The sequence below is a fragment of the Scyliorhinus torazame genome, chromosome 12 (genome assembly GCF_047496885.1).
Source record: "Scyliorhinus torazame isolate Kashiwa2021f chromosome 12, sScyTor2.1, whole genome shotgun sequence".
In the NCBI taxonomy this organism is placed as follows: domain Eukaryota; kingdom Metazoa; phylum Chordata; class Chondrichthyes; order Carcharhiniformes; family Scyliorhinidae; genus Scyliorhinus; species Scyliorhinus torazame.
This window is the reverse complement of record NC_092718.1, coordinates 171,635,171-171,657,490: the sequence shown is the minus strand read 5'-3', so window position 1 is coordinate 171,657,490 and position 22,320 is coordinate 171,635,171. Positions and strand designations below refer to the sequence as shown.

The 22,320-nt window shown below is 52.4% G+C and overlaps 1 protein-coding gene across 3 annotated transcripts in view; it reads right to left on the bottom strand.

Moving 5' to 3' along the window:
- The window catches only part of LOC140386741 (BICD family-like cargo adapter 1), a 75,980-nt gene that overhangs the window by 5,826 nt on the left and 47,834 nt on the right, over nt 1-22,320 (bottom strand). For 2 of the 3 annotated variants that reach the window (XM_072469379.1, XM_072469380.1), the window contains 5 exons: nt 19,707-19,892; nt 19,404-19,562; nt 15,401-15,529; nt 14,213-14,343; nt 1,162-1,282 (listed from right to left, as the gene is read on the bottom strand). In XM_072469379.1, the coding sequence (XP_072325480.1) occupies nt 1,162-1,282; nt 14,213-14,343; nt 15,401-15,529; nt 19,404-19,562; nt 19,707-19,892 (726 nt within the window). The remainder of the gene's footprint in view (nt 1-1,161; nt 1,283-14,212; nt 14,344-15,400; nt 15,530-19,403; nt 19,563-19,706; nt 19,893-22,320) is intronic. The other variant, XM_072469381.1, reaches the window with a different exon arrangement.

The window sequence follows — 22,320 nt, the reverse complement described above, 5'->3', positions numbered from 1 at the left end:
TGCTTTCTGCTACTGTCTTGCACTGTGTTGCTCTGTTCAGCTTGACCTTTCCCTTATAATCCTGCCTGGTCTCCTCTCCTAACACCTTACATTCCTAATCGCTGTCCTTTCCACCCACCAACCACGTTGCTGTCCATACCTTTCCCCTGCTCTCTCCAATTCCAATGCAGTGGAATGTAGGGCTGGATTCTCCGGTTCCCCAGCCGCATGTTTCTCCGCGGCGCGCCGTTCGCTGGCGGTGGGGTCCACTACTCCCGCCGCTTGTCAATGGGATTTCCCATTGAGGCCACTCCACGCCGCCGCTAAACCCGTGGGCAGGGGTGCGCTGCCGGTGGGAACAGGGAATCCCAACGGCATTATCTCATTCTTTGCCCCGTTTCTTGTTGGGACATGTTATGACTCTACACCCATGTGTTCAGTATATCATGGGACTATTATACAAGTTATGTAATGCGAATAACCATTGAGCAGATTTTGGCCGTTGATAAGTTGGAGAGAATTTTTCGATTAGGTCTGAATCAGCGTTTTTCTCCACTAGGCACCAACAATAATACCACTCTCCTGCTCATTTTCTATATTTATTCATATTTCTCTTTTTCAAGGAATTCCTTTTTAAAAGAATTTACGAGCGAGCATTCTTCAAAAGTTTGTCGCCGGGAATTCCACATTCTAACCATCCTCTGTGGGGAAAATAAACTGTTTTCCAAATTCTGCTTTGGATTCCTTTATGATTACGATTCCAATTCTCTTCCCACACCTGGTGCTGCACCAAGGCAGACTTCCGTCTATTTCCATAGCTAGTAATTCCCAGAACAGGTCGTTAGTTTGTTGCCAGGAGAAGCATAAAGCTTGAGGGGCGCCATTGCACATCAAGTGTGGCTGACCAGGAGTCTCCCCCATTCTTACCGCCAGCCATTGGTGTGTTAGGAAAGGTCTTTAGGTTGACATCAACCTGTTTGGCTGCCTTATGAATGCACCTTCTTTGGCCTGGGTTGGAACTCAAAGCTAGAGCTTCTGGCTCAGAGGCAAGTGCATCAAAATACTTCCCGATCCTAACATCTACCTTTTCTTTATTACTCTAACAGCTAGTGGAAACTTTAAGTCACTAGTTACTTTAAAACAACCTTGAAGAACTCAATTAGGTATTAGCTGAAGACATACCTGCCAAGCTTCCAGCTCCTGTGTTAGGTACACTTTCTGTTGAATGGTCTCCAGAAGCTGGGAATTCAGTGACTTCATATCCATTTGACACTTGAGCAGCTCCACTTCTACAGCATTCTTCCTGTGAAAGCAAGAGCCGTGACTTATTGATTCTTCTGGGTTGACTGTTACAAGTTCAAGTTTCTCATTCATTCTGGTGTTCAGTTAAATAGGCCTCTCCTCCTTTCCCTTTCCTATTACAGTTGTGGTTCAGGTAATGCCGCTCTTACCTCTTGATTGATATGGCTCTGTGTTCAAATCCCACCAGACTTGAACTGGAAGCCCAAGAGGCAACCATTAAGGAGCTGGAAAAAGCCACGACTGACAAAAATGACCAGATCACGGCCCTGTAGAAGGAGATGACGAGACTGGTCACACCGCAGGGAAGCCTGAAGGGCAGAGTGGACGATCAGGAAAACCGCTCGAGAAGGCAAAATGTAAGGATAGTGGGCCTACCAGAGGGGATCATAGAATTTACAGTGCAGAAGGAGGCCATTCGGCCCATCGAGTCTGCACCGGCTCTTGGAAAGAGCACCCTACTCAAGGTCAACACCTCCACCCTATCCCCATAACCCAGTAACCCCACCCAACACTAAGGGCAATTTTGGACACTAAGGGCAATTTAGCATGGCCAACCCACCTAACCTGCACATCTTTTGGACGGTGGGAGGAAACCGGAGCACCCGGAGGAAACCCACGCACACACGGGGAGGATGTGCAGACTCCGCACAGACAGTAACCCAAGCCGGAATCGAACCTGGGACCCTGGAGCTGTGAAGCAATTGTGCTATCCACAAGGCTACCGTGCTGCCCCAAGGGGTAGAAACCCCACAGCATACATGGCCAACATGCTGGGCAACTTAGTGGGGAGGAAATCTTTCCCCAACCCACCAGAAATGGACAGAGCACACCGGTCGCTGCGCCCGAAGCCCAAAGCAGGGGAACACCCGAGAGCAGTTATAGCTAAACTGCACCGGTACCAAGACAGGGAAACAATCCTGCTCTGGGCCAGGCAAAACAGAACCTGCAAATGGGAAGGACACTTCATTAGAGTTTACGAGGACATTGGGACAGACCTAGCCAGGAGACGGGCCAAATTCAATAGAGCGAAAACAGCTCTTTACAAGAGCGACGTGCGTTTTGGTATGCTGTACCCAGCAAAACTCTGGGTCACATACCAAGTAAGAGAGTATTTCTTTACAGCCCCCGCCGAAGCAAACAGGTTTGTCGAGGAAGATGGGCTGGAAAACCAACAACGAGGGTAGAAATAAGGGGCTCCTGGCAAGGGGCAACAGCACGCCAATGGGGGGTGGGGGTGGGGGGGTGAGGCAACGCCAGGCCTCCAGCAACCCCCCCCCACACCCCTGCAAGCGCAGCCTGGACAAAAAGCAAACCACTACCCGAGGGATCGCTTCAGGTGAGAGGCCAGGCCCCAGCACGAGGGAACGAGAATAGTGGAGAAGGGAGAGCAAGCAAGAGGAGTGCAGGGTAGGATGGAGGAAGAGCGGGCAGAAAACCGCAGAGGCCGGGCAGGGGAGAAGCGAGACAGTAACTCCCGAGCGGGGGGCTACCGCACTAGCAGGAAAGCTAGCGCCGGGGGCATGCAACAAAGCAGGGCCGCAGCGCTCCCCCAACAGGGGGGACGGTGCCAGGCAGGGGTGGGGGGGACCACACAACAGAGGTGGGAGAGCAAACGGGGATAGGAACAGGGGAAAGAGGGACAAAAGAGGGGTATACAGGAGAGGGGAGGAAAAGGGCGGGAAAGGGAGGGACCGGGGGGAAGGGGGAGGACACAGGGAAGGAGGACAAACAAGGCTAGAAAGAGAATAACAATAGGGTTACAAAGTGCCACAACCAAGGGCTCGAAACAAGGAATCGCTGCAAGCGTCCACCCAGTACGGTCGGTGGGCGAAGGGAGACTCCAGCGTCCAGGGGACTACCCATGTGGTGGACGCACAGTGGGCGGCCATGTCAGGTGCTCCCTGGACAAAAGGAAACCCCGGAGCGCAGGGACCCGACCGTATGGAGAGAGCAGTGACAGCGTCCCTCCTGGACGGCCCCCTAACCAAGGGAATCTCCGCAGGGCAGGGGCCCGCCCACCAGGTAAGTATGCCTACGTGGCACCCCACAGGAGCGGGGGGACAGAAGCCCCCCACCAGGTTAGTCACCTGGAACGTAAGGGGACCGATGCGACCATCAATTCACACGAGACGATGAGTAGAAGTGAACAGTGGTTTTAATCAGCTAGATCTGTGCTTGCCTGCGACTGCTCTGTACTGCGTGCCGCCTACAGGCTGCAGATCTATATACCTCCCCCGAGGGGGCGGAGCCATAGGCAGAGCCCAGAAGGGCATCAACATAATACAACACAATGTAATGCAATACAATGGTGAATGGTAGCAGTAATACGTTCATCACATTCACCTGTTAAAAATTGAAGTCCAGCGGGGGTGAAGTGGGCTCACAGATCGAGTCCGGGAACGTGTCATCTGGAGCTTCATCACTGTAGGTCGGTGATGGGGGGAGGGGGGTATAGGCCATGTAGGGGCGAGGGCGGTGTTCGGTGTAGGGTGGGGTGGTAGGTGATGGTCGCAGGGGAACTGGCGGGTGCCAGATCCCGGAGGGAGACTGTATCTTGTCGGCCGTCGCGGTGCGCCATATATGCATACTGAGGGTTTGGCGTGAAGGAGCTGGACCCTCTCGACCAGGGGGTCGGACTTATGGCTCCTCACGTGCTTTCGAAGGAGGACAGGCCCCGGTGTTGTCAGCCTAGGTGGCAGCGAGACCCCGGAGGTGGATTTCCTGGGGAAGACGAATAGGCGGTCATGAGGGGTCTCGTTTGTGGCTGTGCAGAGGAGCGACCTAATTGAGTGGAGCGCATCGGGGTGGACCTCCTGCCAGCAGGAAACTGGGAGACTTCTGGACCGTAGGGCCAGAAGGACGGCCTTCCATACATACCGTCGCGTTCTCCCTCTCCACCTGTCCGTTTCCCCGGAGGTTGTAACTGGTAGTCCTGCTCGAGGCGGTGCCCTTACCGAGCAGGTACTGACGCAGTTCGTCGCTCATAAACGAGGAGCCCCGGTCACTGTGGACGTAAGTGGGGAAACCGAACAGGGTGAAGATGCTATGCAGTGCCTCAATGACAGTGGCCGCGGTCATGTCGGGGCATGGGATTGCAAAGGGAAAACGGGAGTACTCGTCAACGACATTGAGAAAGTACACGTTGCGGTCAGTGGAGGGGACGGGCCTTTTGAAATCGATGCTGAGGCGTTCAAAGGGGCGGGATGCCTTCACCAGGTGGGCCTTGGCTGGCCGATAGAAGTGTGGCTTGCACTCCGCACAGACCTGGCAGTCCCTGGTCATGGCCCTGACCTCCTCGGTGGAGTAGGGCAGGTTGCGGGCCTTGATGAAGTGGAGAAGCCGGGTGACCCCAAGGTGACAGATGTCATTGTGGATGGCCCGGAATCGGTCATCTTGCGCGCTGGCGCATGTGCCGTGGGAAAGGGCATCTGGGGGCTCATTGAGCTTCCCCGGATGATACACAATATCGTAATTAAAGGTGGAGAGTACCATTCTCCACCTCAAGATTTTATCATTCTTGATCTTGCCCCACTCTGTTTTGTTGAACACAAAGGCTACCGACCATTGGTTGGTGACGAGGGTGAACCTCCTACCAGCCAGGTAGTGCCTCCAATGCCGCACAGCTTCCACAGTGTGTCGAATCTCGGAGGCGTTGAGGGTATGGGAAAAGAAGGCCGCGGGCCTGCCTGCCTGGTTAAGGGTAGCGGCCAGGGCGACACCTGACACATCGCTCTCCACCTGGAAGGGGATGGACTCGTCCACCGCGTGCATCGCGGCTTTGGTAATGTCTGCCTTGATGCGGCTGAAGGCTAGGTGGGCATCAGTCGTCAGGGGGAAGAAGGTGGCTTTGATAAGTGGGCGGGCTTTGTCCACATAGTTGGGGACCCACTGGTCATAATATGAAAAGAACCTGAGACATCTCTTCAGGGCCTTGGGGCGGTGGGGAAGGGAGAGTTGCAGGAGGGAGCGCTTGCGGTCGGGGTCGGGCCCTAGGACCCTGTTTTCCACGACATAGCCGAGGATGGCTAGTCGGGTTGTGCGGAAAACGCATTTCTCCTTGTTGTAGGTGAGATTGAGGGCTTGGGCGGTTTGGAGAAACTTCTGAAGGTTAGCATCATGGTCCTGCTGATCATGGCCGCAGATGGTGACGTTATCCAAGTACAGGAACGTGGCCCGCAGCACGCGCTGGTCAACCATTCGGTCCATCGTTCTTTGGAACACCGAGACCCCATTGGTGACGCCGAAGGGAACCCTGAGGAAGTGGAAGAGGTGGCCATCTGCCTCAAAGGCAGTGTAGTGGCGGTCTTCCGGGCGGATCGGGAGCTGATGGTATGCGGACTTCAGTCTACCGTGGAGAAAACCCGGTAGTGAGCAATCTGATTTACCATGCCCGCTATGCGGGGGAGGGGGTACGCATCGAGTTGCGTGTAACAATTTATGGTCTGGCTGTAGTCTACAACCATCTGGTTCTTTTCCCCGGACCTGACGACCATCACTTGGGCTCTCCAGGGGCTATTACTGGCCTCGATAATCCCCTCCCTCAAGAGTCGCTGGACCTCCGACTTGATAAAAGTCCTGTTCTGGGCACTGTACGGCCTGCTCCTGGTGGCGGCGGGTTTACAGTCGGAGGTGAGGTTCGCGAAGAGCGAGGGGGTGGCTACCTTAAGGGTCGCGAGACTACATACGGTGAGAGGGGGTAGGGGTCCACCGAACTTCAGGGTCAGGCTTCGGAGGTTGCCCTGGAATGCAAGGAAATCCAATCCTAACAAGAGGGGAGCGCAGAGATGGGGGAGGACATAGAGTTTAAAATCGGCGTACTCGCCGCCCTGTATCGCGAGGTTCGCGACACAGTACCCCCGGATCTGCACTGAATGTGATCCGGAAGCGAGGGAGATTGTTTGGGATGCGGGGGAAATCTGGAGAGAACAGCGCCTTACCGTATCTGGATGTATGAAGCTCTCCGTGCTCCCAGAGTCAAACAGACAGGGCGTTTCGTGCCCATTGACCTGCACGGTCATCATCGAGTTCCTGAGGTGATTGGGCCGTGACTGGTCGAGGGTGACAGCGCCGAGGTGCGGGTAGCTGGCATGGTCGGAGCTAGCGGGGTGGTCCCAAGATGGCGGCCCCCGACGGTCATACGTGTTGAGCGGCGTTGAAGATGGCAGCCAAGATGGTGGCCCCCATGAGTCGCACATGGCGGACTGGGTTGAAGATGGAGGCCAAGATGGCGGCCCCCATGAGTCGCAGGTGTCAGGCGGGGTTAAAGATGGCGGCCCCCACAGATAGCACGAGGCGGATGACGCGTTGGAAGGGGGCGGTACCGGCAGGCACGCAGCCACGCTGCGGGGTCTGCGGGCCTGTGAGTCTGTGAGTCGGGCCTGCGATTTTGGAACTTTGGGTCGGGCCAAGTAGACTTTGGCAAAATGTCCTTTCTTGCCGCAGTCGCTGCAGTTCGCGTTCCGAGCTGGGCAACGCTGCTTGAGGTGCTGTTTCTGGCCACAGAAATAGCAGGGCGGTGCCCCGGGTTGGGCGAGCAGCTGCTCGGCACAGGCCTGGGACAACCTCGGGTCGGGTGACCACGAGGGTCTCGCGTGGTCGGAGGGGAAAGCATTTAGGCTCTGGAATGCTACTTCTGAGGAGGTGATAGTTCTACCCTTCTCTTCTAGGTTGAGGGCGTCCTTTTCGAGCAGGCGCTGTCCAACATAGTAGGACCGGACTCCAGCCACATAGGTGTCCTGGATAGCAGTTCCATATGCTGCGAGGCCGTGACGTCCTTGTAATTGCAGTTTCGAGCGAGTACCCTCAGGTCGCGTAGTTATTCCTCCAGCGATTCCCCGGGGCGTTGACGACGAGTGGTGAGGAGATGCCCCGCGAACACTTTGTTCACCGGCCTCACGTAATGCCTTTACAGGATCGCGACTGCGTCTGCGTACGTGGTCGCTTCCTCAATTAATACAGAGATTCTGTGGCTCACCCGGGCGTGGAGGAGACTCAGCTTGTGTGCCAAGGTGATGGAGGGCGAGGAGGAGGCGGCAAGGTAGGCCTCAAAGCAGCGGAGCCAGTGCGAAAAGATTCCTTTGGTTTCAGCTGCCTGTGGGTCAAGTTCCAGTCGATCAGGTTTGAGGACGGCTCCCATAGCGATATCTTAGCTGATTACATTGATGCGACCATCAATTCACACGAGACGATGAGTAGAAGTGAACAGTGGTTTTAATCAGCTAGATCTGTGCTTACCTGTGACTACTCTGTACTGAGTGCCGCCTACAGGCTGCAGATCTATATACCTCCCCTGAGGGGGCGGAGCCATAGGCGGAGCCCACAAGGGCATCAACATAATACAATCCAATGTAATGCAATACAATGGTGAATGGTAGCAGTAATACGTTCACCACAGGGACTCAACGGCCCAGTGAAAAGTTCCAGAGTCCTCACTCACCAAGGAAACGTGAAAGCCGACATTGTCTTCCTCCAAGAGACACAACTGAGAGAGCAGGACTGACTGCGGGTAAGAAAGGGATGGGTGGGACAAACCTACCATTCCTGCTATGGGACGAGGGCCACGGGGTGGCAATACTGATCAGCAAGAAGACGATGTTTAGGGCGACGAAGACGGTTACGGACCCAGGGGGACGGTACGTCATGGTCAGCGGGGCCCTGGGTGGGGCACCGGTAGTACTAGTTAACGTGTACGCGCACAACTGGGACGACACGAGTTTCATCAAAAAGACCATGGCAGAAATCCCCGACATAGCGACGCACTGGCTAATCATGGCAGGTGGGGGGGGGACTTCAAACTGTGTACAACGACTGACAGATCAAGCTCCAAAACAGGGAAAACCTCAAGCATGGCAAGGGAACACGGTCACTTTATGGAACAGATAGGAGCGGTGGTCCCCAGGAGGGTCACCCACCCAGGGGAGAAGGACTTGTCCTTCTTCTCCCCAGTACACAACGTATACACCAGAATTGACTTCTTTGTGGTGGGGAAACGTTGCTTCCGGGGATAGAAAAAGTGGAATACTCCGCAATTGTGATATCCGACCATGCTCCACACTACATGGACGTGAGGCTGGAACGGGCAGGGCCCAACGCCCCACATGGAGGTTGGACATTGCCCTACTAGCTGACGAAGCCTTCAATGAAAAGATATTGCAGGCCTTAGCAGAGTACACGGAGCACAACCAAAACAGGGAGGTCTCACCCTCCATGTTCTGGGAAGCGCTAAAGGCCGTAATAAGAGAGGAAATTATCGCTTTCAAAGTACGAAGAGATAGGGAGGAAAGGACAGCTAGGCAGCAGCTGGTCGACTCCATCCATACTGGAGGTAGACGTAAATACTCCGAGGCCCCGACCGTAGAGCTCCAGGCGGAGAGGAAAGAGCTACAAAGGAACTTTGATCTGCTCTCCACCAGGAAAGCAGTGCACCAACTCCGCCAGGCACGTGGGACCCGATACGAACACGGAGACAAAGCCAGGCCTGTTGGCACACCAGCTGAGAAAGCAGGCAGCCACCAGAGAAATTGTACAACTCAGGGATACCAGAGGCACGTTAGAAACAGAACCAGAAAAGATCAACAAAACCTTCAAGAGCTTCCACCAAGGGCTGTACACCTCAGAGCCCCCAATGGGGGAGTCCGGGATGAAACGGTTCCTTGATGGACTGGACATACCAGTCGTGGGGGAGGGCAGAAAACGGGGCCTGGAAGCACCACTAGCACTGGGAGAGATCATGGACAGCATTAGCTCCATGCAGGCGGGGAAGGCACCGGGACCAGTTGGGTAGCATAGTGGTTAGCACAATTGCTTCACAGCTCCAGGGTCCCAGGTTCGATTCCCGGCTTGGGTCACTGTCTGTGCGGAGTCTGCATGTTCTCCTCGTGTGTGCGTAGGTTTCCTCCGGGTGCTCCGGTTTCCTCCCACAGTCCAAAGATGTGTAGGTTAGGTGGATTGGCCATGATAAATTGCCCTTAGTGTCCAAACTTTCCCTTAGTGTTGGGTGGGGTTACTGGGTTATGGGGATATGGTGGAGGTGTGGGCTTGGGTCGAGTGCTCTTTCCAAGAGCCGATGCAGACTCGATGGGCCGAATGGCCTCCTTCTGCACTGTACATTCTATATGTTTCTATGTTCCCGGCGGACTTCTACAAAAAATTTGCGACAGCACTGGCCCCGCACCTACGGGAGCTATTCACAGACTCGCTAGCTAGGGGCACACTGCCACCTCCGCTAGCACAGGCCTCAATCTCGCTGATACCTAAGAAAGATAAAGACCCAACGGAATGTGGGTCCTACAGACCCATCTCACTGCCGAAATACTGACCAAAATCTTAGCCAAAAGGCTAGAAGACTGCGCACCAGAGGTGGTCGCAGAGGACCAGACGGGCTTTGTCAAACGTAGACAGCAAACCTCGACCATCAGGCGCCTGCTGAACGTGATTAATGACCCCGTCCGGGGAGAGAACACCAGAGGTGATCGTCTCCCTGGATGCAGAAAAGACCTTCGACAGAGTCGGATGGAAGTACCTCGTAGAGGCACTGGAGCGGTTTGGGCTTGGAACAGGGTTCACCTCCTGGGTAAAAACCCTATACAACGCTCCCATGGCGAGCGTACGGATCAACAACACCAACTCCCGAAACCTCCAGCTGCACAGGGGCACCAGACAAGGATGGTAGGATCCCAAAGAAGGTCTTACAAAAAACAAAATCTGGGGGGCGCTAGCTCTCCCAAACCTACAATTCTACCACTGGGCGGCGACGGCCGAGCAAATAAGGGGGTGGATAAAGGAGTCAGAGGCCAAGTGGGTGGGCGCGGAGGAGGCCTCCTGCAAGGGGACCTCCCTCCGGTCCCTCGCCACGGTGGCACTCCAATCCCCACCCAAAAAACACTCCAGCAGCCCGATGGTGATAGCCACCCTCCAGTCCTGGAACCAACTACGGCCTGGCCAGAATGTCGGACAAAGCTCCCATCTGCAACAACCATAGGTTCACACCAGCGCTAACTGACGCCACCTTCAAAAAGTGGGGACAGGACGGAGGGACACTGACAGTCAGGGACCTATACACGGACGGCAGGATCGCAACACTGGACGAACTGACAGAGAAATTCCAGCTAGCCAGGGGGAACGAGCTAAGCTACCTGAAACTCAAAAGCTTCCTACGAAAGGAGACAAGGACGTATCCACAACCGCCACGACAGACATTACTGGAAGAGTTACTGGACGTAAGCATCCTAGACAAAAGGGAACTGTAGCGACATGTATGACCGACTGATAGAAAGGGCCGACACTGTAGTGGACGCAACAAGAATGAAGTGGGAGGTGGACCTGGGGATTGAAATAGGGTGAGGACTCTGGAGTGAAGCACTGCACAGGGTCAACTAACTCCACCTCCACGTACGCAAGGCTCAGCCTGACGCAACTAAAAGTGGTACATAGAGCCCACTAAGAACTCGTATGAGTAGGTTCTTCCCGGAGGTGGAGGATAGATGTAAACAGTGCCAAGGTGGCCCGGCCAACCATGCCCACATGTTCTGGTCTTGCCCCAGACTTGTGGAGTACTGGACAGCCTTCTTCGAGGCAATGTCCAAAGTGGTGGGGATGAGAGTGGAGCCATGCCCGAAAGTGGCGGTCTTCGGGGTTTCAGACCAGCCAGATCTATTCCTGGGGAGGAGGGCGAACGTCCTTGCCTTTGCCTCCCTGATCACCCGCCGTAGAATCCTGTTCGGCTGGCGATCAGCAGCACCACCCAAAGCTGCAGACTGGCTGTCCCACCTCTCGGAATCTCTCCAAATGGAGAAAATCAAATTCGCCATCCGAGGGTCGGATGACTGCCTCCACAGAACGTGGGAGCCATTCACCCAATTGTTCCGAACCTGTTTGTGGCCAGCGAACAAGCAGAAGAATAGCCAGGTAGCCAGGAATCAGGGGCAAGTAGCCAAGGAGTGAGAGGGAGGGATAGTCCAGGGAGGGGGGGGGCCTTGGGTGACTGTCTGTGTGGAGTTGGGAGTTGGCTTGAGGAGCAGCCTGGAGAATGATTCTGGTGATTGGAACCTCCAACAAGCAATTCGTGAACAGGACACAGCGTTAATGAAGTCAGTGACAGAGCTTATTTTTCCCGTGTCTGCGTGGGTTTCCTCCGGGTGCTCCGGTTTCCTACCACAGTCCAAAAATGTGCCAACTAGGTGGATTGGCCATGCTGAATTGCCCCTTAGCATCCAAAGGATGTGCAGATTAGGTGGGGTTATGGTGATAGGCAAGGGGTAGGGTGCTACCCTAGGTAGAGTGCACTTTCGGAGGGTTGGTGCAGACTCGATGGACCGAGTGGTCTCCATCTGCACTGTAGGGATTCTACGATTCTATGAATTCTCTCGCCATCGGGATTCTCTTTTCCCGCTGGCAGCGCATCATCGCCCGCCAGTTTCCCGGCAGCGTGTGGTGGCTCAATGGAAAATCCCACTGAAGATAGAATCCCACCGCCAGGGAGCGCCACGTCGCTGAGAAACATGCGGCTGAGGGATCAGAGAATCAATTAACAACAGAAGCATCTCGGGCGGGATTCTCTGATCGCCGACACCGAAATTGCGTTCAACGATCGGCCAGAGAATCCATTTTTATGCCGAAATTGGAGGAGGTGCAGTTTTTCAGATGGCATTTTCAAAAATGGCATACCGAGTACGCCGCAAATCGTTGGGACGGCCTCAGGACATCACCTGAGACCCTGCCCCGATGTCCTGCCACCGATAGGCTCACTTTCCGACGGCGTGGGACACGTGTCCTCTCAACTTTCGTGAACCTGGCATGGTGGCTGCAGACTGTGTCCAGCGCCACCACAGTCGGGGGAGGGAGCCGTTCCGCTGGCATGGGGGGTTCCGGCGGGGGCTTGGGGGACTGGTGGGAGGTGGTCCAGGGGTGGCGAGGGGAGTTTACAGGGGCACTATCTGGCAGGCTGGGTCCGCATGTGGCCGGCGCCATGTTCTACGGAGTAGCCGCCGCATGGCACACGCGCGGCCATGGACCCGGCCATTCTACGTCCGTAACACCAGGTAAAGCCGGGGCTTTATGTGGCGCGGCTGCTAGCCCCCCTCCAGGCGGAGCATCGGTGCGAGGGCGGCGCAGACTTTTTGGTTGTAAGACCAGACCCTTTCTCCGGACATAACCACAAAATCGGAGAATCCAGCCCTTCGTATTTATGGAGAGTCTTTAATGTAATAAAACATCCCAAGAAACTTAATAGGAGCATTGTCAAACAAAATTTAACACTGAGCCAGTTAAGGAGATATTAGCGCATGTGCTCAAATGTTTGATCAATGAGGATGTAAATAAATAAATAAATAAATAAAATAGCTTATTGTCACAAGTAGGCTTCAATGAAGTTACTGTGAAAAGCCGCTAGTCGCCACATTCCGGCGCCTGTTCAGGAAGGCTGGTACGGGAAGCATGTAAGGAGCATCTTAAAGGAAGACAGTGGTGCAGTGAGGTGGAGAGACCTGAGGGGGGAGTTCCCTCCAGCTAAATGTGCAGCCACCAATGCTAAAGCTGTTAAAATCAGGGGTGTGCAAGAGGCGCAGATATCTCAAATACTGTCAGGCAGGAAAATGTTACAGAGATCGGGAGGCATTTGAAAATAAGGATGAAAATTTGTAAAGTTTTTAAAAATACATTTAGGGTACCCAATTATTTTTCTTTTCTAATTAAGGGGCAATTTAGCGTGGCCAATCCACCCAACCAGCACATCTTTGGGTTGCGGGGGTGAAACCCATGCAGACACGGGGAGAATGTGCAAACTCCACACGGACAGTGACCCAGTGCCGGGATTTGAACCTGGGTCTTCAGCACTGTAGTCCCAGTGCTAACCACTGTGCCGCGCGCCGCCCCGAAAATTTTTTAAGTTGAGGTGCTGCTTAACAGGGAGTCAATGTAGGTCAGCAAGCACAGAAGTGAGAGGCTAACAGGGCTTAATGAAGTTACGCATCGGGCGACAGAGTTTTGAATGACTTCAGGATAATGAAAGGTGGAAGGTTGGGGGGCACCTAGCCAGGAGTGCTCAGAATAGTGAAGCCCACAGGTAACAAAGCATGGGTGAGGGTTTACAGTCGCAGATGAGCTGAGTGGGAAGTGTTATGGAGGTGGGAACAGGTGGCATGGATATACAATCCCTATTGTGTAGGAGGCCATTCAGCCCATTGAGTCTGCACCGACAGACCAAAAGAGCACACCACCTAGGCCCAATCCCCCACCCCATCCCCATAACCCCACCTAGGGGCAATTTAGCATGGACAATCCACCTAACCTGCACATCTTTGGACTGTGGGAGGAATCCGGAGCACCCGGAGGAAACCCACGCAGATACGGGTGAATGTACAAACTTGACAAAGGCAGTGACCCAAGTTGGAATTGAACCCGAGTCCCCGGCGCTGTGAGGCAGCAGTGCTAACCAGTGTGCCACCGTGCTGCTCCTAACGATTTGGCCTTGAGCACGGAATATCTGCTGACACTGTAAGTGCAGTACTGTTGGGATGCTGCCTTTTGGTAAGTTTGGTAAGTGCTATCTTTCCTCTCATGGAACCATTTGAACATCCCACCCCATAACCCCACCTAGGGACAATTCATCATGGCCAATCCACCTAACCTGCACATCTTTGGACTGTGGGATGAAACCGGAGCACCCGGAGGAAACCCACACAGACATGGGGAGAACGTGCAGACTCCACACAGACAATCATCCAAGGCCGGAATCGAACCCGGGTCCCTGGCGCTGTGAGGCAGCAGTGCTAACCACTGTGTCACCGTGCCGCCCCAATCATAAGTGCAATTCAGGGTCAAATACAACACCAAGGTTACTCAGAAACACTCCCGATAATAACAAGGGAAAAGGATCATATAACAGCGAGAGAACCTGTCTGGAACCTGAAAGAAAATAAGCTCTGTCACTCACTTCATTAACGCTGTGTCCCGTTCACGAAGTGCTTGTTGGAGGTTCCAATCACCAGAATCATTCTCCAGGCTGCTCCTCAAGCCATCATTTTCCTTCCTGTGATTCGCCAGATCAATGCTTTGCAAATGCAACTGGAGAATTCAATCATATTACATTGTTGAATGAAAACACAACCTGGACTCTGCATGCATCAAAAACTATCTCACTACATCCATCCCAAACTTGATCATGTGAGCCTTGACCTGAACTGTACACTGCACCAAACACTCTCTACTACCTCAGCCAATCAGAAATCGAAACTGCTATTAAGTTTTAAATGGGAGTGACTACCTGGTTAGAATCATAGAATCTCTACAGTGGTTTACCACAAAGGCCAATCAGCCCATCGAGTGTGCACCGACCCGCCGAAAGAGCACCCTATTTAGGCCCACTCCCCCACCCTATCCTCGTAACCCCACCTAACCTGCACATCTTTTGACTGTGGGTGGAAACCGGAGGAAACTCACGCAGGCACGGGGAGAACATGCAAACTCCACACAGACAGTCACCCAAGGTCGGGATTGAACCCGTGCCCCTGGTGCTGTGAGGCACTGTGACACCGTGCCGTTAGAGGGACATTTCAGTCAAGGAGTTTTCATGGCCTCAATTCGAGACAAATATTACCGTTAAGAGTCCTATGTTAAATGGCTTTGAGCACTCTTAATCTATTTCCATGCCCAAAATACAAAATGAAAGAATTAAGTCAGCAATATCATTGCTAAATTGGTAACTGAAATGGAAAACTGTCACATTGGTGCAAAAGAGGGTTCCTTTCTGACATTAATGCACGGTGAGCAATGCAATTGAAGCTTTAATCTATGTGTAGTTTAGTATTTTGGGCAGAAATATAAATCCATTCTTTTACAACAATTACAATTTCACTGGAAATTGCACAAAAGCTGGAAATATCCCAAACAGTGGGTTACCTGTAGATTCTAGCTCTTCAGCAGAATAGTAAGTGAGAAAAGGAACCCTGTATAGTTTTGTTCTTCCCATTCCCAGAGTCTATTTCATATCTATACTGTCTCAGCATTGACTCTTAAACTTTGCCAGTCACCATACTGTAGCCAAGTGGTTTATTTATTCATGGGGTGGCCAGAGAGCCTGTCTGTGTTGTGTGGCCACCTCACGGGCAGTGTGAAGCATTACCTGTCTCTGAAGCTCCTCAATCATCTGCTGCTTCTCTTCGCTCATTGCCTGTTCCGGCTGGAATTGTGACTCATCCCTCTTCAGCTCCTGCAAATCCTTCTGACCACCTTCCAAGAGAACCTTATGTACCTTATGAAAATGCCAGTTAAACAACCATCAAAAAAGGCATTTAACAGATATATCCCAACACGTGTCACAAGGATATCAGTGACCGTGTTCCAAGACATCAATCTTATTTAGTAGGATTACATTTTTATGGGAGTGTTCAGCTTAGGAACTCCAACATTAACTGTTGCACCCTCAGCGATAAAGAGGCTGGTGAGACACTTTGTGCTTCCACTTGCCAATCCTGTTGGCAGATTCGTTTCTGCTACTCAGCTGACTGATCAGCTCTTTTTTTGGCTCACAGTTTCCCACACACCTATCCTTCACCAAAAAGATGCTGCTGGCTGCATTTTAATTTTAATGCTACATGGACCTCAAATTCTGCGAAATAGGCTCCTGAGCGCTGATGCATACGTCTTTGGTGTCATTATTACCAGCAGATGATGTCTAGTAATCTGCCCATATCCTGCTGCTGGCTTGGATCCTTCTTCCCCTGTGTGTTAGCAAGACGCGTGTCCTGCACTGGAGGGGGTGCAGTGGAAATGCCTGGGATGAAACATTTAGATTACGAAGAGAGGTTGGATCGGCTTGGGTTGTTTTCACTGGAGCAGAGAAGACTGAGGGCAACCTGCTCGAGGTGTACAAGATTAAGAGGGGCTTGGACAGGGTGGATAGGGAGCAGTTGTTCCCCTTAGTTGCACAGGCGGCATGATAGCACAGTGGCTAGCACTGTTGCTTCACAGCACCAGGCTCCCAAGTTCGAATCCCGTCTTGGGTCACTGTCTGCGCGGAGTCTGCACGTTCTCCCGTGTCTGCGTGGGTTTCCTCCGGGTGCTCCAGTTTCCTCCCACAAATTCCAAAAGATGTGCTGTTAGGTACTTTCGACATTCTGAATTCTCCCTCTGTGTACCCGGACAGGTGCCGGAGTGTGGCGACTTGGGGATTGACACAGTAACTTCAATGCAGTGTTAATGTAAGCCTACTTGTGACAATAAAGATGATTATAATTAATTAATTAATTAATTAATTAAGGGTCAGTCTTGAGGGGACACAAATTCAAGGTGAGGGGTGGGGGGTGGAGGGATATGAGGGAAAACTTTTTTACCCAGAGGATGGTAATGGTCTAGAATGCACTGGCTGCGAGGGTGGTAGAGGCAGGTTGCCTCACATCATTTAAAAAGTACCTGGGTGAGCTCTTGGCACGTCATGACATTCAAGGCTATGGGCTAAGTGCTGGTAAATGGGATTAGGTAGGTAGTTCCGGTGATTTTCATGTGTCGGTACAGGCTCGATGGGCCTAAGTCACCGTGCTGCCCAGGCTGAGGTAGCATTTAGGAACAATTAGAAAGCTCAGCCATTGTTGGTTAGGCACAAACATGAAAGAGCCTTCCCTCGGAGGGGATGAGAGGACAGGCAGTATTCTGTCTTGGGTAGGGATAATGTGAGGGTGTGGTAGTATGTATTGGGGGTCATGTGGGACTGGAAGCCCTAATGTCATTGGCTGACAGATCCCGGGTCCTGGTTGGCCGTTGACCTCATACTCCGCCCTGAAGGCGAAGTATAAGAAGCCGGTGCCTTCCCCCGCAGGCCAGTTTACTATCGGGCTGCTGGGGAACAGACACGCTTAATAAAGCCTCATCGACTTCACTCTTTTCGTCTCATGGAGTCTTTGTGCGCTACAATTTATTAAGCGTGCCTAAAAAGGACTATGGAGCTCAGGATCATTCCAGAATGCCTGAGGATCAGCCCCCACGCAGCGAATGCGGCAGCAGCCTTCAAACACTGGCAGACTTGCTTCGAGGCCTACCTCAGACCGACCACTGGCCGGGTCTCAGACGAACAAAAACTGCAGGTCCTGCACTCGAGGGTGAGCACGGAGATTTTCACCCTCATTGAAGACACTGACGATTTCCAGACGGCGTTCGCAGCACTGAAAAGTCTCTATGTCCGCCCAGTTAACCAAATCTACGCTCGCTACAGAGGGGTGGGGAGCGGTTGGGGGGGGGGGGGGGGGGGGGCTTCCTGCGGATCATGTGACAATGAAAACAAGTCTGAAGCCTGCTGCAGCACCTTTTCCCTTCTCCAATGGGACACCGTGGCAACCAGTATATACCTTCCCCACTGATAGAGGCAAGCTAACACCTCACTTCCTTTTCTGACAGATCACAGCAAAGGCAGAATGCGTGAGAAACTTATGAGCTGCCGGCTGAACTATTGGACTTGCAATTTTCAAATGGAAAAGGCTACCTAACAGGTACAAGAGTAGAAAGGTGGAGGAGAAGGACGTTTGTTGAAACAGTTGCAATTATCCAATATCAAAGAACAAACAAAGAACAAAGAAATGTACAGCACAGGAACAGGCCCTTCGGCCCTCCAAGCCCGTGCCGACCATGCTGCCCGACTCTCAGCATGAGGAATTCCCAGATCCCATATGGAACTTCAAGATGCTGAAGTAAAGTTCTTCTTCCAGTCCTCAACAATATGTCTCGACTCCTCAGCAGACTGGCCTTATGGTGTCAGCTATGACTCAATGGCAAGCACACTTTCCTCTGAGTCAGAAGCTTGTGGTTGAGCACAAAATTGGCTGACACTCGAGTGCAGCATTTAGTGAGTGCTACACTACGTGAAGTGCTGTCTTTCAGATGTAATGTTGCAGCCCACTTGATTGTCACCCCATCCACCACCTTCAACGTTCAGTCCCTCCACCACTGGCACACAGTAGCAGCCTTGTGTACTATCTACAAGATGCACTGCAGCAACTCACCAAAGCTCCTTCGACCTCTACCACCTGAAATATAAGGGCAGCAGATACCTTTTTTTATTTTTATAAATTTAGACTACCCAATTATTTTTTCCAATTAAGGGGCAATTTAACGTGCCCAATCGACCTAACCTGCACATCTTTTGGGTTGTAGGGGTGAAACCCACGCAGACACGGGGAGAATGTGCAAACTTCACACAGACAGTGACCCGGGGCCGGGATCGAACCTGGGTCCTCAGCCCCGTAGACAGTAATGCTAACCACTGCACCGCTGTGCCGCCTAGGCAACAGACACCTGGCACACCCACCAACTGGAAATTCCGCTCCAAGTCACTCACTATCCTAACTTAGAAATATATCACCGTTCCGGCATTGTCTCTGGGTCAAAACCCTGGAACTCCCTCCCTAACAGCATTATGGGCGTACCTACATCACATGGATTGCAGATGTTCAAGAGGCAGTTCACCATCAACTTCTAAAGGGTATTAGGGATGGGCAATAAATAAGACCATAATGCTCACCTAGCCTGCAATGAATGAATATATATTTTAAAAAATGAATGGGGAACTTGCAGTAAATTGTCTGCTGCATTGCAACATCCACTGCACTTCAAAATGACTTAATTGTGAAGTGCTTTGGGGTGTATGAGGTGTTGTAAGCAGCTATATAAATGTATGTCTTCTGCTATGGTGAAGTGATTTTGACATTTCCTCTCTGTGATGAATGATATCTGTATACACATGTACCTTTAATGCGTAGGCCCCTTTAAGACCGGGTTTGGAACCCAGGGGGACTCCGCCTCCGGCTCCGCCCCCAGGGAACTGTATATAAGGTTACGTTCAGTGGGCAGCGAGAAGTGAGCACACTTCTCGGCAGCTGTCTGGTTCTCTGGTAATTAAAGCCTTTGAATTATCAATCTTCTCTCTTGAGTCGTAATTGGGGGTATCTCACTCTCCAAGTCAGGGGATTGATTAAATTCTCTTACATCCAGCAGGAAACTTTTATTCTCTCAACCCAGGTTCAATCTGAAATCACTCCCAGAAGTGATCACTCACTAAGAACCCTGTGCAACACTCCCATGGTCCATTCCATTGCCCCACTGAAATGAATGCTGCATAGGTTGAAGAACGTCCATACCTGTGTCATTGGGCCATGTACTAGACTGTGTACCAGATTCTTCAGGTGTGAAAGGGCTTCTTGCACACTGTACATCTGATGCTCCATCGAACTGTCAGACTGCTTCCCACCTGTCAAGCTGAGTAACTGCTGATGGATGTTCACAATTTCATCTTTTACCTACAACCAGTTACAGAAAATTATGTCAAATTGGTTGCCTATCTGGGGAAAGGATGACATCAGCTCCAAATTGCTCCAAAATATAAAGCACTGTAATATGTAAATATGAAACGTCAATACATTGGCTCCAGTAGCTAGCTGTACCTGATCTTTCTCAGCCTCCCAGGTCTCAGACTGGATCTTCAGACTGTGCTCAATTTCTGAGTGAAGGGAATCATTGTGATTTGTAGATTCCTGCATCATCAGCTGCTCGCTCATCTCCTGCACTCGGCTCCGCAGTTGCCTGATCAGAGCCTGGACTTTGTTGACATTCTCCTGTGACAGGGTTAGCTACAGGTTGAAAAGAACACATCCAGCACATTCAGAAAGAAAATTACATTCTTAGCGATATGTGGCATTATTGTCGATATATCTACGTATTGCATAGGATTACAGAAGCTGAGAGAGATTAGACAAGAGAAGGCAATCTACCCTATCATGACCACCACTTCTGAACAGCGATCAAAATGTTCTCTTTTCCCCCACCTTCCTCCAACCCAAACGCTCTCCGCCTGAAGCTGCTGACTATTTCTGGGGGATATTTTATAGATAGCATCTGAGTCAAATGGCCATTCCTTTTTTAAAAAAATATGTTTATTAAGAATTTTTTAACAAAATTTCCTACCATACAAACAACCCCCCCCCCCCCGCCCCCGTAACAAAAAGAAAAGAAAACTCGCATTGCAAGACATAAACATGGCAAATCAATATGATACAGAACTTTGTACATTGGATTCCTCCCGCACATATCAGTTTTCCGGATCATTTATGTATTTTCTTGCTCAGATGCCCCCCAGAAAAAAAAACCTTTCTCTATCCCTCCCTCTGCCCCCCCCTCCTCCCCCCCCCTTCCCCCCTCCCCCTCCCCCTCCCCCCCCCCCCCCCCCCCCCCCCCGCCCCGGGTTGCTGCTGCTGCTGACCTCCTCCTAACGCTCCACGAGATAGTCTAGGAACGGTTGCCACCGCCTGTAGAACCCCTGCACAGACCCTCTCAAGGCGAGCTTTATCCTCTCCAGCTTAATGAACCCAGCCATGTCATTTATCCAGGCTTCCACACTGGGGGGCTTCGCATCTTTCCACACTAACAAGATCCTTCGCCGGGCTACCAGGGACGCAAAGGCCAGAATACCGGCCTCTTTCGCCTCCTGCACTCCCGGCTTGTCCGCTACTCCAAATAGTGCTAGCCCCCAGCTTGGCTTGACCCGGACTTTCACCACTTTAGATATAGTTCTCGCAACTCCTCTCCAGAACCCATCCAGTGCCGGGCACGACTAAAACATATGGGCATGGTTCGCCGGGCTTCCTGAGCACCTCCCACATCTGTCCTCCACCCCAAAGAACCTACTCAGCTTGCCCCCGTCTTATGCGCTCTGTGAACAACCTTAAATTGTATCAGGCTAAGCCTGGCACACGAGGAAGAGGAATTAATCCTACTTAGGGCATCAGCCCACAGACCCTCCTCAATCTCCTCCCCCAGCTCCTCCTCCCATTTACCCTTCAGCTCCTCTACCAAAGCCTCCCCCTCTTCTTTCATCTCCTGGTATATCGCCGCCACCTTGCCCTCTCCGACCCATACGCCCAAAATCACCCTGTCTTGAATCCCCTGTGCTGGGAGCAGCGGGAATTCCCTCACCTGCCACCTCACAAATGCCCTCACTTGCATGTACCTGAAAGCGTTTCCCGGGGGTAGTCCAAACTTCTCCTCCAGCGCCCCTAAGCTCGCAAACGTCCCATCGATGAACAGGTCCCCCATTCTTCTAATCCCTGCCCGATGCCAGCTCTGAAATCCCCCGCCCATCCTTCCTGGGACAAACCGATGGTTATCTCTGATCGGGGACCACACCGAGGCTCCCATCACACCCCTGTGCCGTCTCCAATGCCCCCAGATCTTTAGCGTTGCCGCCACCACCGGACTCGTGGTGTACCTTGTCGGCGAGAGCGGCAGCGGTGCCGTCACCAGCGCCCCCAGACTCGTTCCTTTGCAGGACGCCATGTCCAACCTCTTCCATGCCGCCCCCTCGCCCTCCATCACCCACTTACGGATCATCGCCACGTTGGCTGCCCAGTAGTAGCCACCCAGATTCGGCAACGCCAGCCCTCCTCTATCTCTACTACGCTCCAGGAACCCCCTCCTTACCCTCGGGGTCTTACTCGCCCACATAAAACCCATAATGCTCCTGCCACCCTCTTAAAAAAGGCCTTGGTGATCACAATTGGAAGGATTTGGAATACAAAAAGAAACCTCGGGAGGGCCACCATTTTAATCAATTGCACCCTGCCCGCTAGCGAGAGTGGCAACATGCCCCACCGTTTAAAGTCCTCCTCCATCTACTCCACCAGCCCCGTCAAATTAAGTTTGTGCAGGGCCCCCCAGCTCCAAGCTACCTGGATCCCCAAGAATCGAAAGCTCCTTTCCTCCCTCCTCAACGGTAGGTCGTCTATCCCTCTTCCCTGATCCCCCGGATGCACTACAAAGAGCTCACTCTTCCCTACATTGAGCTTGCAGCCCGAGAAGTCCCCAAACTCCCTTAGGATCTGAATGACCTCCACCATCCCCTCCACTGGGTCCGCCACATACAGCAACAGGTCGTCTGCATACAGCGACACTCGATGCTCCTCTCCCCCTCGAACCACCCCCCTCCATTTCCTGGACTCCCTTAATGCCATGGCCAAAGGTTCAATTACTAATGCAAACAACAGGGGGGACAGGAGGCACCCC